Raw genomic sequence first — 16,107 nt, forward strand, 5'->3', positions numbered from 1 at the left:
CCTTGCTCACGTCATGCTCCACAGACTCATCGTCCATGTTGCTGAGTGAGTTCTCCCTGAATCCCAAGCTGGCTTTCATGCAGAGAAGCACCATTGATATAATCTTTGTCACTTGTCAACTTCTTGAGAAAGCTTGTGAGCATCAGAAAGACATCAACTTCGCCTTTATTGACCTTACAAAAGCATTTGACACTGTCAATCGCTCACTTCTCTGGAGCTTGCTGCAGAAGTTCAGATGTCCGCCAGCATTCCTGACCATCCTCCATCAGTTTCATGAAGGCATGCGGGCGAAGATCCTTGTCGGAGGTGAAACCTCTCCTGCCTTCGAAGTCTCTGTGGGAGTGAAACAGGGATGTGTTCTTGCTCCAGTACTCTTTAACATCTACCTTGTCACCATCACCCTCCTCTCCAGAAATGCCATTGAAAGCACTGATGAACTACAGATCTGCTACAGGCTCGAAGGAAATGTCTTCAACCTTCGACGCCTCTCTGCCACTACAAAGACCCAATCCGTTATCATCGTGGAGCTCCAGTATGCCGTTGATGGCGCCGTTGTCTCCTTGTCTACAGCAGGCCTCCAAAGGATCATTGTGTCCTTACAGGAAGCCTATCATAGACTTGGACTCCTGGTCAATGTCCCCAAAACTCACCCTATAGACATCCTTCTACCACAACCAACCACCGGTGGCAATCACCATTGGCACTCAAGCCCTGGAGCATACGGACTCATTCACCTACTTGGGGAGCACCATCTCAAACAATGCCTCCCTGGACAGGGAGACCATGAACCGCATCCGCCAAGTGTCCTCTGCTTTCAGGCGTCTTCGCAAATGTGTCTTTGTGAATCATCACCTGCGAATCAAGACAAAAGTCTTAGTCTACCATGCCATCTGTGTCTCTGCCCTCCTGTATGGATCTGAGGCCTGGACCCTGTACAGGAGGCAAGTCAAGATGTTGGAAGCCTTCCACATCTGATGCCTTCAACGCATCCTTGGCCTTAGCTGGGAGGATCGTGTCCTGCACACCAAGATCCTCAGCACTATGGGATCTTCCAGCATCAAGTCCGTCCTCCTCCATCATGTTCTTTGAAGGACTGGACATCTCATTCGCATGCACTCCTCTTACCTTCCTTGCCTGGTCCTCTACAGCAAACTCGCTGAAGGCAAGCGCCCCTGTGGGCACCCAAAGAAGAGATGGAAGGACCACCTGAAGTCATCTCTGAATGCATGTGGTATCCCTCCCAGAGATCTTGATACACTTGCCTCCAACCAGACCACTTGGAGGAGCACAGTCAAGAATGGAGTCCAGCACTTTGAGGAGAAGCACACAAGAGACCAGGAGGAGAAGTGTGCAGCCTGAAGACTCCACCCAACTGCCCCAGCTGGCATCTTCCCTTGCACCATCTGCCCCCGGATTTGTGGGTCCCACATTGGTCTCCTTTCTCACATGCGAGCCCATGGAAGGCATCGAGAGGATGGATGTCAGGGGGAGGAAGATGTAATGTCATCGTTGACCATGATGGACTGCCATAAGCAAGTCAGCAATGGCAGCTTTAGAATGTATGTGCTTGAGTAAGGCTTAACAACCCTCTTATTCCCAGAAACACTTGGAGATAAGGGTAACATGGGCAAATCAGACAAATCAAAATCAGAGGAATCAAAATCAGACAGATCAAAATCATAGTCTCTTCCAGTCAGCCCGAGGAAACACCATGGGACTATTTATACAATGCACATGTGTGAATAGGAGAACCAGATTTCAGATTTCCAGATGGAAGAAGAGAACCCAGTGTACTTCATAAAAAAAAAAGATCTTATCTCCCACATGGCAATCCCAGACGAGCCCCCATAAAACTGCTCTGAAGGAGGTTGAATTATCAAAATCTGATCTAGGAATGTAGTCCTCTGCTGCCCAGGAGATTCTACCTCACAGATCCACTTCAAATTAACTGTTAATCCTTGAGGTTCACATACTTTTGCCACTCACAGATATGGAATATTGGATAATTTTCCTCAATAAATAAATGACCAAGTATAATATTTTTGTCTCATTTGTTTAACCGGGTTCTCTTTATCTACTTTTAGGACTTGTGTGAAAATCTGATGAACCTTTAGGTCATATTTATGCATAAATATTGAAAATTCAAAAGGGTTCACAAACTTTCAAGCACCACTATATCTGCGATCTCATCCTTTCAGTCACTACCCAAAGTTCATGACCATAGGTTAGGGTTAGAAGGCAGATTAACTGGTAAATTGAAAGCTTTGCCTTCCAGCTCAGCTCACTCTTCAACACGACAATCCGGTACAATGACCACATTACTGCTGATGCCACCCCAATCCACCTGTCCATCTCATGCTCCATTTTACCATCACTCGTGAACAAGACCTTGAGATACTTGAACTCCTTCACTTAGGGCAGCAACTGATCACTAGATGTCCTTGGGGTTGCTGAGACATGGAGGGGTGGGAATACCATCTAGCCCACAGTTCAGGTGAGAGTCCTTTGTGAGTAAATGCTTTGGCTTTTGCAACATTCTGTTCCCAAAAACTGATGTTGGGAAAAAGTCTTTACACAAAGAAGGTTTTCTTGCTTTTGTAGTTTTTTAACTGCTCTTCTGTGTCAGGACTTTTCAGGAAAAGGAAGGTATATTCCAACATGTAGCTAATGCTAATGCTCGGCCACAAATCTGCACTGTCACTCCAGTCATTTTGAGTCAAGTCAAGTTTATTTGTATAGCGCTTTTAACAATAAACATTGTCACAAAGCAGCTTTACAGAATTTGAACAACTTAAAATATGAGCTAATTTTATCCCTAATCTATCCCCAATGAGCAAGCCTGTGGCGATGGTGGCAAGGAAAAACTCCCTCAGATGACATGAGGAAGAAACCTCCAGAGGAATCAGTCTCAAAAGGGAACCCATCCCCATCTGGGCAACAACAGACAACATGACTATAACATTAACAGTCCTAACATAAAGTCAGCTTCGTTGATGCTACCGTATAAACCCCCCACCGACAGAAACCTGAGCGCAAAACCATTCACGACAACCATAGTCCCAAAGTCAGCAAGTCAACTGCAGTCCCCAGCCACAAAAGCACCACTGCAAGAGTCCAGAGCATCTTCCAGGTGCAACCCCCAACTGTTCACATGGGGCCGCCCTCCACAGGAGTGATGCGATGAGACTCCAACCAGACACAGGGCACCAGGATGGATCAGGTAAGTCTGAGGAGCAGATGAGGTCAGCATCTCGATCCCAGGACCGACATGTAACTCAGAGGGAGAGATTTTTTTTTTTTTTTTTGGGGGGGGGGGAGAGAAAACACAGGTTGTTAGGTATGCCCAATGTCACCTGAATAAGTAGAAACAGTATACATATTGCACTGAGTCGAAGCAGGGACTCCGGCAACTAACTATGACAGCATAACTAAAAGGGGAGAGCCAGAAGGTAACACAGGCATGAGGGAGCCCCGGGACATAAAGCAGCAGCCACTACACCATCAACAAACTCAAGTGAGCAAGCGAGTGGGGACTGACAGCATCCATACATCCCAGTTTACCAAAACACTCTGTCTGAGTATCCTCCAGATCTACACCTTTACCTCATAAACACCATTAACACAAGGCTTGACTAAACAGATATGTTTTCATTACTTAAACACTGAGACTGTGTCTGAGTCCCGAACACTACTTGGAAGGCTGTTCCATAACTGTGGGGCTTTGTAAGAAAAGGCTCCGCCCCCTGATGTAGCCTTCACTATACGAGGTACCAGCAGATAGCCTGCACCTTTTGATCTCAGTAGGCGTGATGGGTCATAGAGGAGCAGAAGTTCACTCAGGTACTGTGGTGTGAGACCATTCAGTGCTTTAAAGGTCAATAGTAGTATTTTATAATCAATACGAAATTTGATTGGGAGCCAATGCAGTGTGGATAAGACAGGGGTGATGGGGTCATATTTTCTAGTTCTAGTAAGGACTCTTGCTGCTGCATTTTTAACTGACTGGAGCTTGTTTATGCACTTATTGGAACATCCAGACAGTAAGGCATTACAATAATCCAACCTGGAGGGAACAAAAGCATGAACTAGTTTTTCCACGTCATGTAGTGACATTAAATTTCGTATCTTTGCAATATTTCTGAGATGAAAGAAAGCTATCCGGGTAATGTTAGCAATGTGAGTTTCAAATGAAAGACTGGGGTCAATAATCACTCCGAGGTCTTTTACTGCTGCACGTGAAGAAACAGAAAGGCCATCCAGTGTTACTGTGAAATCAGAAAACTTACTTCTAGCTGCATGTGGTCTGAGTACAAGTACTTCAGTCTTGTCAGAGTTAAGCAGAAGGAAGTTAATAAGCATCCAGTGTCTAATGTCCTTCACACGTTCCTCAATTCTATTAAGCTGGTGTCTCTCATCAGGTTTTGCAGAAACATACAACTGTGTCATCAGCATAACAGTGGAAACTAATACAATGTTTACAAATAATATCACCCAGAGGTAACATATATAAAGAAAAATGCAGAGAGAGAGAGAGAGAGTGCGTGCAGTGCACAGCAGTGGGAGGAACTGTTGAAATGCTTTCATTTGATTCCATCCAAGATGGTGCTGCAGACGGTTGCCATGGGACTTTGCTCTCTCGTACTTTCTATGTTTTTGTGTAATTGTTGTGTTAATTCTTCTCCGTGCTTCACGGAATGCTGCGCTGAGGTTTTTTTTTAATGCCTACACATTCCGGTCCTGATAGGAGCAAAATGTGTGGGTGTTTTTTCCTCTCATCTCTCATTTCTCAGCCTCTCCCTTCCTGACAAGCCTCTCTCCTGCTTTGCTTCTGCGGACTCGTCTTGTCTGAGAGACCCTTCCTGCACTGTTCTCTGAATCGAAATTATGGATTTGATCAACTGGTCACTTCACGCAATTGACACAATCTTCTCGACTGCCTGTCCTGCCGGAACGTTTGCAGCCGGATACACCAGGGATGCCTGGGAGAAGTGGCATGTGGTGTGCTTGGCGATTCTTTCCATGGAGGACATTGAGGATATTTACCTATTCGGAACCATGATCACAAGATTTTTGCTGATTGGACTTGGCATTGCCCTGGTGTATCGAGGAAATCAGATAACGGTGGCAGCTGTTCAAAGCCCCACAAAGCTGCCCGACATGATTGAGGCGGTGGGCGGAGCTGTTGGCACTCAGACTGTGGCTGTTCAGAACTTGAGTCGCAACATTGATAACATCATGGAGAAGTTGATGGCTTTGCAGAGGGAAATGGATCATTTTGGTGGCCAGAATGGACAAGCGGGTTAGGCGAAAAAAGACACATCTACCCATCTTAAAAAAGGACATGTCAACCCATCTTAAGTCTAAACAAATTCTAATCTTATCTTGGCTCTCCCAGCCAGCACTGCCTTCAAGGCCATCACTGTAGAAATGCGATTCTCCCCCTGGAGTTCACTGCAGTGAGACTCTGTGTGTGTGTGTGTGTGGTTTTTTTTGTTTGTTTCTATGCTTTCTTTCTGTCTGTACTATGAAAGCTAAGTCGAACCGGGGTCAAATTCCTCGTGTGTGTAACATACCTGCCAATAAAGTGCTTCTGATTCTGATTAAACACATTCAAGGAAGCTTGAGTTTCAGTTGTGCAATGTGAAGATGAGGAAATGTTTTAGCACCTCGTTCATCCGTGAGACTGTGTGTGTGTGTGTGTGTGTGTGTGTTTTTCTTTCTATGCTTTCTTACTGTCTGTACTATGAAAGCTAAGTCGAACCGGAGTCAAATTCTTCGTGTGTGTAACATACCGATTCTGATTCTGATTAAACACATTCAAGGAAGCTTGAGTTTCAGTTGTGCAATGTGAAGATGAGGAAATGTTTTAGCACCTCGTTCATCTGTGAGACTCTCTCTCTCTCTCTGTGTGAGTGTGTGTGTGGTTTTTTTTGTTTTGTTTTGTTTCTATGCTTTCTTTCTGTCTGTACTATGAAAGCTAAGTTGAACTGGAGTCAAATTCCTCGTGTGTGTAACATACCTGGCAATAAAGTGCTTCTGATTCTGATTAAACACATTCAAGGAAGCTTGAGTTTCAGTTGTGCAATGTGAAGATGAGGAAATGTTTTAGCACCTCGTTCATCCTACTGGCTGGTAAGTTGTTGCAATTTTTGAAGTTTTATTTACAAGAAGTACTCACCCAATTGATTTCTTGATTTCTAGTACCTTAAGTTATACTTAGCTGTTCAAAAAAGAAAGGAAAAAAGGAAAAAGTCCTTCAGTAGACATTCAGGTTGGCATTTCACCTGACTGGAGCAATAGTGCAAAGCAAGATAAATTGGTACAGCATATTTACATAAAATAATCTTACTTAATTTACTTACTTTTTACTTTTCCCATCCGCTTCTACTCTGAGGTGTTGCAGGGAGATGTAACCTTCTTTTTGTGGCAAGGCGAGAGGCTTGAAGTGCTGACATGCCGTGATCTCATAGTGTCTTTTTTTACCCCATCTATCCATCTCTTTCTCGGTCTTCCCCGTGTCTGGAATTGTAGACCCGGGGAGCTCACTGATTTGTTGGAATCCTGATAAGATGGCCGAACCACTGGATCCTTTTCTTTTCGATATGGTGCAGGATGTGTGTTGTCCCAACAATGCTTCTGATCATTTCTGATTTTGTCCCGTCTTGTAACATTTGCCACTTTCCTCAGACACTTCATTTCGCATGCTGTTAGTTTTCTTTCCAGTGATTTTATTAATGTCCATGTCTGGCACTGTATTGTTGTTTTGTGAGCATGGGGATACTGGGGTATTATAGGAGAGGAGCGAATTGTTGACTAACAGCGTTTGCCTTTTGGCACCATGTTTCTATTTCCCTGTCCAAGCTCCCATTTTCAGTAAAGAGACTGCCTTGGTATTTAAATCTGGTTGCTTGTTTCAGTTGTACCACATTTATCTTTATTTCCAGCTTTCCTGGTGTTCTGCCAACTGACACAGTTTCAGTCTGTCCTAATTTTCATGTCGTAGCTCTCGCAGCACATGTTTAGTCAGTCCGTGTGATCTTGAAGTTGTGGTTATTCTCTATCTAGCATGACCTAGTCATTTGTGAATACCCACTCGTTTAATGCCTCTGGGTCAGGGTTTGCCTCTCTGGTGATCCTATCCATGTAGATGATAAAAAGCAGGGGTGATGGTACACAGCCTTGCCTACCTCCTGAAGTCACTGAAAACCATCTGTATAGTCTACTGGGAGTGCGAACTGCGCTCGCGCTCTTGGCATAGATGGTTCGTATGTTTTTGAGGAGCTGACCTTTAACAGTGTACCGTTCCAGGGCTTTCCATAGTTTGGCCCTGTTGACTCGATCGAAGGCTTTCTCTTGGTCAACAAATATGAGGTTAAGGTGCCGGTCGTATTCCACTGCCTTGGACACATAAGATAATCAGTTACCATTTATTTGTTTACTTGTTTGTTTGTTTGTTTGTTTGTTTGTTTGTTTGTTATAAAAGTACAGAACACCTCATATTATTAAACATTTCCATCTGTTCAATATTTGCATTGCATTTTCTCTCTTTCATTCTTTACATTATGTAACTAAGTGAAAATCAGACTGTTTTCTTCTTTGCAGTGTCGGTCCTGGGTGTCGTACTGAACGATGATGTCTATGAGAATGAACGCGAAGGCAGTGCTGCGGTCATCCAGTGTCCTTACGCTGCAAACTATAAAACTTACCCCAAATATTTCTGTAAAGGAGTTTCTATAGACTGTAAGACTCTTCTAGAAACTGATGGTCAGACAGACTGGATGCTTCAAGGAAGACTGTCTCTGTATGACAACACTGAGAAAAGCATGTTTGTGGTGACCATCAATAATCTGAGCATCGTGGATGAGGGACAATATGGTTGTGGAGTCAAAATAACAGGACAAGACTTGTTTACTGTTGTCCATCTGACTGTGCGGAAGGGTATGGGTTAAAGTTTTCTCTACATTTTGATTTAATTGTGATTGTGTGAATAAGCTGATTGATCTGTTGGTTTCAGGTTTAAAAAAACAACTTTTACCCACATTGTTGACCAGCGTCTCCACTTTCACTGCTCAAGGTAAGTGAGTAATTCTGCTGAAGATTTTGTGGATACACATGTAAAAATGTGTTTATCACTAGTCAAAGGAATAAACAAAAGAAGAACTTTTTGGCACTTCCAAAGGTAGACTGCCTTTCAGAGTTTTCAAGTGTAGGTTATAAAAAGAATTTTCCCTGACACCCAATTATTTTTGTTTAGTGGATCGAAAGCTAGTGATTTTGAATTTAATAGAACAATTAATTAATTTAGAGCCATGTAGCTCTAAATTCTCCACTATTTTTTCCTGCTTCACCATGACCCAATTCAAGATACTACATCATGCATCACGTGGTGGGCTTTCCCCATTCATGCAAGGCATTGTGGGATACAAATTTGAAACAGGAGAGAAAAATGGAGGACGTGAGTGTGCGAATGAAACATGAAAGACTGATGACAGTAACAGAACATGAGAAGAAAAGACGTTATATTATATACGAAGGAAAGGAAACGCAGGACCAAACTAATAAATATGGGCGCTCAGCGAGCACCTCGGTGTGATCAGCTGTTAGTTTAGCGACAGAATGATGGAACTGTCAGTGCACGCTCAAAGGGAAACCTGTAGATGGCAGTAATGTGACACTGTGGATGCCAGCTGCTGTAAAACCCAAAAGAAGAAGAAGAAGAAGGTAAACCTGCGCATGCGCACACGGACTCCGTCTGTCTGCTTGACTGCATGAAGCGAGCGATTTCATGCAAATTATTTGCTTTAATCTCCTCAAGTTAAATAACTTCCCAGCCACAGAACGGCCTGATATTTTGTGAGATATTACAGAAATAAACAGATATCACAATCACCACATTTCAGACGGAACTAAATTTCACCGATTTTATGAAATTGAAAAGCCGTCTAGATGCGGGTGGAGTGCCTACTCCAGGTCAGGGGGGAGTTGCTACCTAAAGTGGAGGAGTTTAAGTATCTTGGGGTTTTGTTCACGAGTGAGGGTAAGGGGGAGCGGGAGTTGGACAGACGGATCGGGGCCGTGTCAGCAGTGATGTGGACGCTAAGCCAGTCTGTTGTGGTAAAGAGAGAGCTGAGCCAAAAGGCAAAGCTCTCAATTTACTGGTCCATCTACGTTCCCATTCTCACCTATGGTCACGAGCTATTGGTAGTGACCGAAAGAATGAGATTGCGGATACAAGTTGTAGAAATGCGTTTCCTCCACAGGGTGGCTGGGCTCTCCCTGAGAGACAGGGTGAGAAGCTTGGTCATTCGGGAGAGACTCAGAGTAGAACCGCTGCTCCTCCACATCGAAAGGAGTCAATTGAGCTGGTTCGAGCACCTTGTTAGGATGCCCCCTGGACGCCTCCCAAGGGAGGTTTTCTGGGCATGCCTCACCAGGAGGAGGCCCCAGGGCAGACCCAGGGCACACTGGAGAGATTACATCTCTCGGCTGGCCTGGGAACGCTTCGGTATTGCCCCAGAAGTGCTGGTGGAGGTGGCCAGGGAGAGGGAAGTCTGGGCTGCTCTGCTTAGGGTGCTACCCCCACGACCTAGATCTGGATAAGCAGTAGAAGATAGATGGATGGATGAAATGGATGGATGAATGAATGGATAAATGCATCAAAGTGTGTCATGTAATTTATTATTAAAAAAAAGAATTTAACAAATCAGTGGAAGTAAAATTTTGAATTTCAGCATCTCTGGGAGAAAAATGTGATTTCTAGATTCCCATGTGCTGCATCTTTCTCTACCATGTGGCGAGTTAAAGCACATTCAGAGAGAACTCACAGCTTCATACTAAGCACTCAGAAGTAATGAGAATTTTCTGTGGAATCTGTGAAAGCCACTTTATAAACACAGCCAATCTGGGGGGGGGGGGGGGGGGGGGGTGTCCAAATATACCTCAATCTGTAAAAAAATCTTATAAAATCTATAAAGAAATTCCTGACCTTGCAACACGAGAACAATGCTGATCTATAATGTGCATGTGTGTGTTGGTGGACATTTGATGTTGAAGTGTATGTGTGTGTGTGTGTGTGTGTTATGAACAGGAAGTCCCATTTCTGCAGTAACAAGCAGACCAGGATGTCAGACAGACAGCACAGGAAGTTCTTTCTATGTCAAGAAGTCACTTTCAGGTCAGGAGCAAAACAAAAAGCCCAAGTGAACACACAGCTTGACTCAGTGATACTGAGGATATTTTGTTACGCTGCATTACTTTTAAATATCCATAAACACTGAGCTGTTTGATTCTGAGACTCGTTCATCCAAACTTCTCGATATTACACATCTTCAAGCAGGCCAAAAGAAGAAAGGCTTCGAGTTGTTTTTTAGATTTTATACAATAAAATACAAACACAGTTTAATTGTTTAAACCATCAGTTGTTTACATGCTTGATAATATCGCGATTAATTAAATTGTGATAAATGTACAGTTAATTTTAATGGAATATAACATTTGTATTGAAAAAAAACAAACTATCTGTTAGAATTTCAGTTCTAATTTCATTAAGTTCAGCATCTGGCACATTTATTGTGACACTCCTAATATTTAATGACATATTTACAGAGTGGATCTGTCTCATGTAGTTGTTTGTAAGGAACTGTTTCATTTTTGAGTCTATAAAAGTGTGCATGTACTTGTAGTTCCTACATATTGAGGCCCAGAATATGGTTTTTCCCAACAGAGTGGGGACACTTTTGGGAAGTGAGGACATTTATCTGGTCCTCACTTTTTCAAAGGGCTGTTTGAGGGTTAAGACTCAGTTAAAGGGTTCAGGATAGAATGAGGTTTAGGTTTGGGTTAGGGTAAAGGGTGGGGTTTGGCACTTAGTTGTGATGGTTAAGGTTAAAGTTGGTTAGGAACGTATATGCCAATGGTTAAAGAAGTAGCTTTCAGACCAAAAGGTCACTGGTTCAATTCCCTGGACCAGCAGGAATGGCTGAAGTACCCTTGAGCAAGGCACCTAACTCCCAAATGCTCCCCAGGTTGCTCTGGGTATACTGTACTCTGGATAAGACCAGTAGAACTCACAATCTCCTGGTCAGGAGGTGGACATGTTAACCAATAGGCCAACTCACAGTGATTGATTGATATAATATCAGTGAGTCCCCACAAAGATAAAAGTACAAGACTGTGTGTGTGTGAACAGCACTCAACCTACGATGTGTCGGTCAGTCGGGTTTCAAACACCAAAACCAAAAATGTCCAAATTAAAATTAGTCTACATGTATCTTTGGACTTTTTGATTGATTGATTGATTGATTCAAATCAAAATCCTTCCCATGCCTTACAGTAGGGGAGGGGGGTGGTCCTCTGGTAACTGCAAGAGTTTGACTCCCTACTAACATCTGTACAGTATTGTGGTGCCTCACCATATGGCAGTAGGTACCATTTTTGTGATGGCATTTGGTATGACCTGACCGCATTACATTAATTACACTACATTAATGGCATTTATCAGATGCTCTTATCTTATCCAGAGTGACCTGGGGAGCAGTTCGGGGTTTGGTGCCTTGCTCAAGGGCAGTTCAGCCATTCCTGCTGGTCAAGGGAATCAAACCGCCAACCTTTTGGTCCCAAAGCTGCTTGTCTAACCATTAGGCCATATCTTCCATGCAAGTAGAACTCACAATCTCCCAGTCAAGAGGTGGACACGCTAACCACTAGACCAACTCACAGTGATTGATTTATTGATTGATTAGACATATCTCTTGGATTAAAATGCCTTATATACACATACTGTACCAGACTAATATTGATCATTCAATGAATATTGGTTGCTGGATTATTGGCTGTGATTATTCTTTCATACAAAACATACAAACCTTATTTAATGGCTGCTATTTTTATGTGGTGTGATGTACAACCCCGATTCCAAAAAAGTTGGGACAAAGTACAAATTGTAAATAAAAACGGAATGCAATGATGTGGAAGTTTCAAAATTCCATATTTTATTCAGAATAGAACATAGATGACATATCAAATGTTTAAACTGAGAAAATGTATCATTTAAAGAGAAAAATTAGGTGATTTTAAATTTCATGACAACAACACATCTCAAAAAAGTTGGGACAAGGCCATGTTTCCCACTGTGAGACATCCCCTTTTCTCTTTACAACAGTCTGTAAACGTCTGGGGACTGAGGAGACAAGTTGCTCAAGTTTAGGGATAGGAATGTTAACCCATTCTTGTCTAATGTAGGATTCTAGTTGCTCAACTGTCTTAGGTCTTTTTTGTCGTATCTTCCGTTTTATGACGCGCCAAATGTTTTCTATGGGTGAAAGATCTGGACTGCAGGCTGGCCAGTTCAGTACCCGGACCCTTCTTCTACGCAGCCATGATGCTGTAATTGATGCAGTATGTGGTTTGGCATTGTCATGCTGGAAAATGCAAGGTCTTCCCTGAAAGAGATGTCGTCTGGATGGGAGCATATGTTGCTCTAGAACCTGGATATACCTTTCAGCATTGATGGTGTCTTTCCAGATGTGTAAGCTGCCCATGCCACACGCACTAATGCAACCCCATACCATCAGAGATGCAGGCTTCTGAACTGAGCGCTGATAACAACTTGGGTCATCCTTCTCCTCTTTAGTCCGAATGACACGGCGTCCCTGATTTCCATAAAGAACTTCAAATTTTGATTCGTCTGACCACAGAACAGTTTTCCACTTTGCCACAGTCCATTTTAAATGAGCCTTGGCCCAGAGAAGACGTCTGCGCTTCTGGATCACGTTTAGATACGGCTTCTTCTTTGAACTATAGAGTTTTAGCTGGCAACGGCGGATGGCACGGTGAATTGTATTCACAGATAATGTTCTCTGGAAATATTCCTGAGCCCATTTTGTGATTTGCAATACAGAAGCATGCCTGTATGTGATGCAGTGCCGTCTAAGGGCCCGAAGATCACGGGCACCCAGTATGGTTTTCTGGCCTTGACCCTTACGCACAGAGATTCTTCCAGATTCTCTGAATCTTTTGATGATATTATGCACTATAGATGATGATGTGTTCAAACTCTTTGCAATTTTACACTGTCGAACTCCTTTCTGATATTGCTCCACTATTTGTCGGCGCAGAATTAGGGGGATTGGTGATCCTCTTCCCATCTTTACTTCTGAGAGCCGCTGCCACTCCAATATGCTCTTTTTATACCCAGTCATGTTAATGACCTATTGCCATTGACCTAATGAGTTGCAATTTGGTCCTCCAGCTGTTCCTTTTTTGTACCTTTAACTTTTCCAGCCTCTTATTGCCCCTGTCCCAACTTTTTTGACATGTGTTGCTGTCATGAAATTTCAAATGAGCCAGTATTTGGCATGAAATTTCAAAATGTCTCACTTTCGACATTTGATATGTTGTCTATGTTCTATTGTGAATACAATATCAGTTTTTGAGATTTGTAAATTTTTGCATTCCATTTTTATTTACAATTTGTACTTTGTCCCAACTTTTTTGGAATCGGGGTTGTACCTCAATGACGTAATTATAGCAAGTGATACTTGATAACCCACCCTTACAGAAAAAAACACACGAATTTCCCATGTATTTCACGTGATCACATGTTAACACGTGTAAAACATTCCCACGTGATTCATATAAAATTGGGCCAAAACCACATGTTTCCCATGTGCAAAACACATTTTCCACATATTTCACATGTGAGAAATCACATGTTAAAGTTACATGTACAAAAGTCACATGTGATCACATGTGAAAACTCACATGTGAAGTTCATGTGGTTTTTCTGTAAGGGCAGCCTCTTGTGGCATGACACATGACCTCAGGCTAGCCGTGGAGGGTACAGGGGTTGGGGGAGTGGGTTTTTAAAACTAAATTATGGAGAAAAATGGGGAAGGAAAAAGGAAAAGGACTAAGACTATGATCTAGCTAACTTGTCAATAAATTATTACATCGTGTTAGTGACCACTTCTTTAGCCAAGTCAGTGAAATTTCAAGGGAAACCAAACCGTGGGATGAGCATACTGGAGCTTCCACTTTTCCAGGATTCATTCACACCTGATTCAAGGTGAAATCCTGGAAAGCACAATGCTGTAGTGGAGTTATCACTCACAACAAGGGGGCAAACTGCTTCTTGTGGCATAAAGTTTTCTTTTTTTTTTAATATACAGGAATCTTTGCCTGTGTTGGAGGGGCTTTTGTTGGAGTGCTGCTGCTGTTGTTAATCATTCTGTGTGTCTTCAAATGCAGAGTAATTAAAGGCAGTGCAGGTACAGAATAATCAGCTTCATTACATCAATACATTAAAAACAACTGAATCAAGGTAATTTGCTCTCTCTCTCTCTCTCTCTCTCTCTCAGGCACAACGTGGCCCAATTCAACAAAGAAAATAGAGAACATGAAAGTTTGTACATATGTGTTTACTTAATCACTTTAAAGATGCAGACTTTATTTATTTATTTACATTTGTGTAATTTGTATAATTTCAGGACGTCTCCATATATGAGGGAATACAGCACAGCAATCCTGCAGGAGAGAACATCTCAGAAACCCCAGACATAATGTCCACTCCGAATCCTTAACCAGCCTCAGAACCAATCAGAAGCAAGCACCACACCTTCGTGACACTTTGCAAAACAATCATGTCTCCTGTAGGATGAGATTGAACAGTGACATTACTGAGAACCATGGAGTCACAGGAGCACTGGGAATTAATGAATGAATAAAAATAACAAGAAATAAAAGAATACAAAAATAAATGCAGCAATAAAAATAAAGGAATAGGAAAATAAATAAAAACAAAAATAAAAGAATAAGAAAATATATGCATAAATAAAAAATAAAAAATAAGAAAATAAATAAAAATAACAGAAGAAGAAATTAATGCAGAACTAAAAATAAAAATAAAATAATAAGAAAATAAATACAAATAAAATAATATGAAAATATTGTATTGTAAATGCAGAAATAAAAATAAAAGCTTAAGAAAAAAATAATAAAGGCAAAAATACAAGAATAAGAAAACAAATAACAATAAAATAATAAGAAAATTAATAAAAACAGGGGCGGCACGGTGGTGTAGTGGTTAGCGCTGTCACCTCACAGCAAGAAGGTTCTGGGTTTGAACCCAGCAGCCAGCAAGGGCCTTTCTGTGCGGAGTTTGCATGTTCTCCCCGTGTCCGCGTGGGTTTCCTCCGGGTGCTCCGGTTTCCCCCACAGTCCAAAGACATGCAGGTTAGGTTAACTGGTGACTCTAAATTGAGCGTAGGTGTGAATGTGAGTGTGAATGGTTGTCTGTGTCTATGTGTCAGCCCTGTGATGACCTGGCGACTTGTCCAGGGTGTACCCCGCCTTTCGCCCGTAGTCAGCTGGGATAGGATCCAGCTCGCCTGCGACCCTGTACAGGATAAGGCGTTATGGATAATAGGAGGCGTCCTGACACTCAGCTCTATTAAGCTGAGCTTAGGAATAATTTATGAGTTCAGATATTTAGAGGATCTTGTACATAACCAACTTGATTTCTTCACCACTGATTGCTATCATTGTAAAAGCCCTTAGCATGTTCAACACAGAATTGCCATTGTGTAGTTAAAACCTTAATATGGTGGGAAACATGAGCAGGTCTGTTCTATTTCAAGTTCAGCAGATGTTATGCTTTAGCCAATGAGAAGCCTGTATTGGGCAGCCAATCAGATACCTGTATTCAAACAAAGAAAAGTCCTTTTACAGTGATTTTAATAGGAGCCACCATTTTATTTTGGGGTGGTTCTAGGGTGGGTCCCTTGTAGCAGAACAGAGTTTAAAAACTACTGGGAGAAGTTTAAACTTTGAATGATGTCCAGGATGCACACTAGTGCTGAAATTGTTTTGTTTTATTCAATAAAAGCACTTCAAGGTGACTTCTTTCATGTCAGTGTATTTCTGGCTGCTTCTGAGGTTCAAACTTCCACAACATTCCTCAACATTATGTGATTTGCAGGGGACTATTTACCAGGTTCATATATCAAGAGACAAAAAACCAAAAAAAAAACCAAAAAACAGTTTGTGTATTCTAATTGATTTTACGATGTTCTTTTTCATGTAAAAAAAATAAATAAAAGTGTGTTTTAT

At 42.1% G+C, this 16,107-nt stretch overlaps 1 protein-coding gene across 1 annotated transcript; it reads left to right on the forward strand.

Moving 5' to 3' along the window:
* Positions 1-5,864: 5,864 nt before the first annotated feature.
* Positions 5,865-14,819, forward strand: LOC132866470 (CMRF35-like molecule 5). The gene is made up of 7 exons (XM_060899260.1): positions 5,865-6,132; positions 7,603-7,938; positions 8,015-8,074; positions 10,088-10,174; positions 14,169-14,267; positions 14,358-14,401; positions 14,487-14,819. Exons 1-7 carry the CDS (start codon positions 6,093-6,095, stop codon positions 14,577-14,579), a joined length of 759 nt encoding a protein of 252 aa, XP_060755243.1. The 5' UTR covers positions 5,865-6,092; the 3' UTR covers positions 14,580-14,819.
* Positions 14,820-16,107: the final 1,288 nt, after the last annotated feature.

Source organism: Neoarius graeffei, chromosome 18, assembly GCF_027579695.1.
Source record: "Neoarius graeffei isolate fNeoGra1 chromosome 18, fNeoGra1.pri, whole genome shotgun sequence".
Taxonomy (NCBI): Eukaryota; Metazoa; Chordata; class Actinopteri; order Siluriformes; family Ariidae; genus Neoarius; species Neoarius graeffei.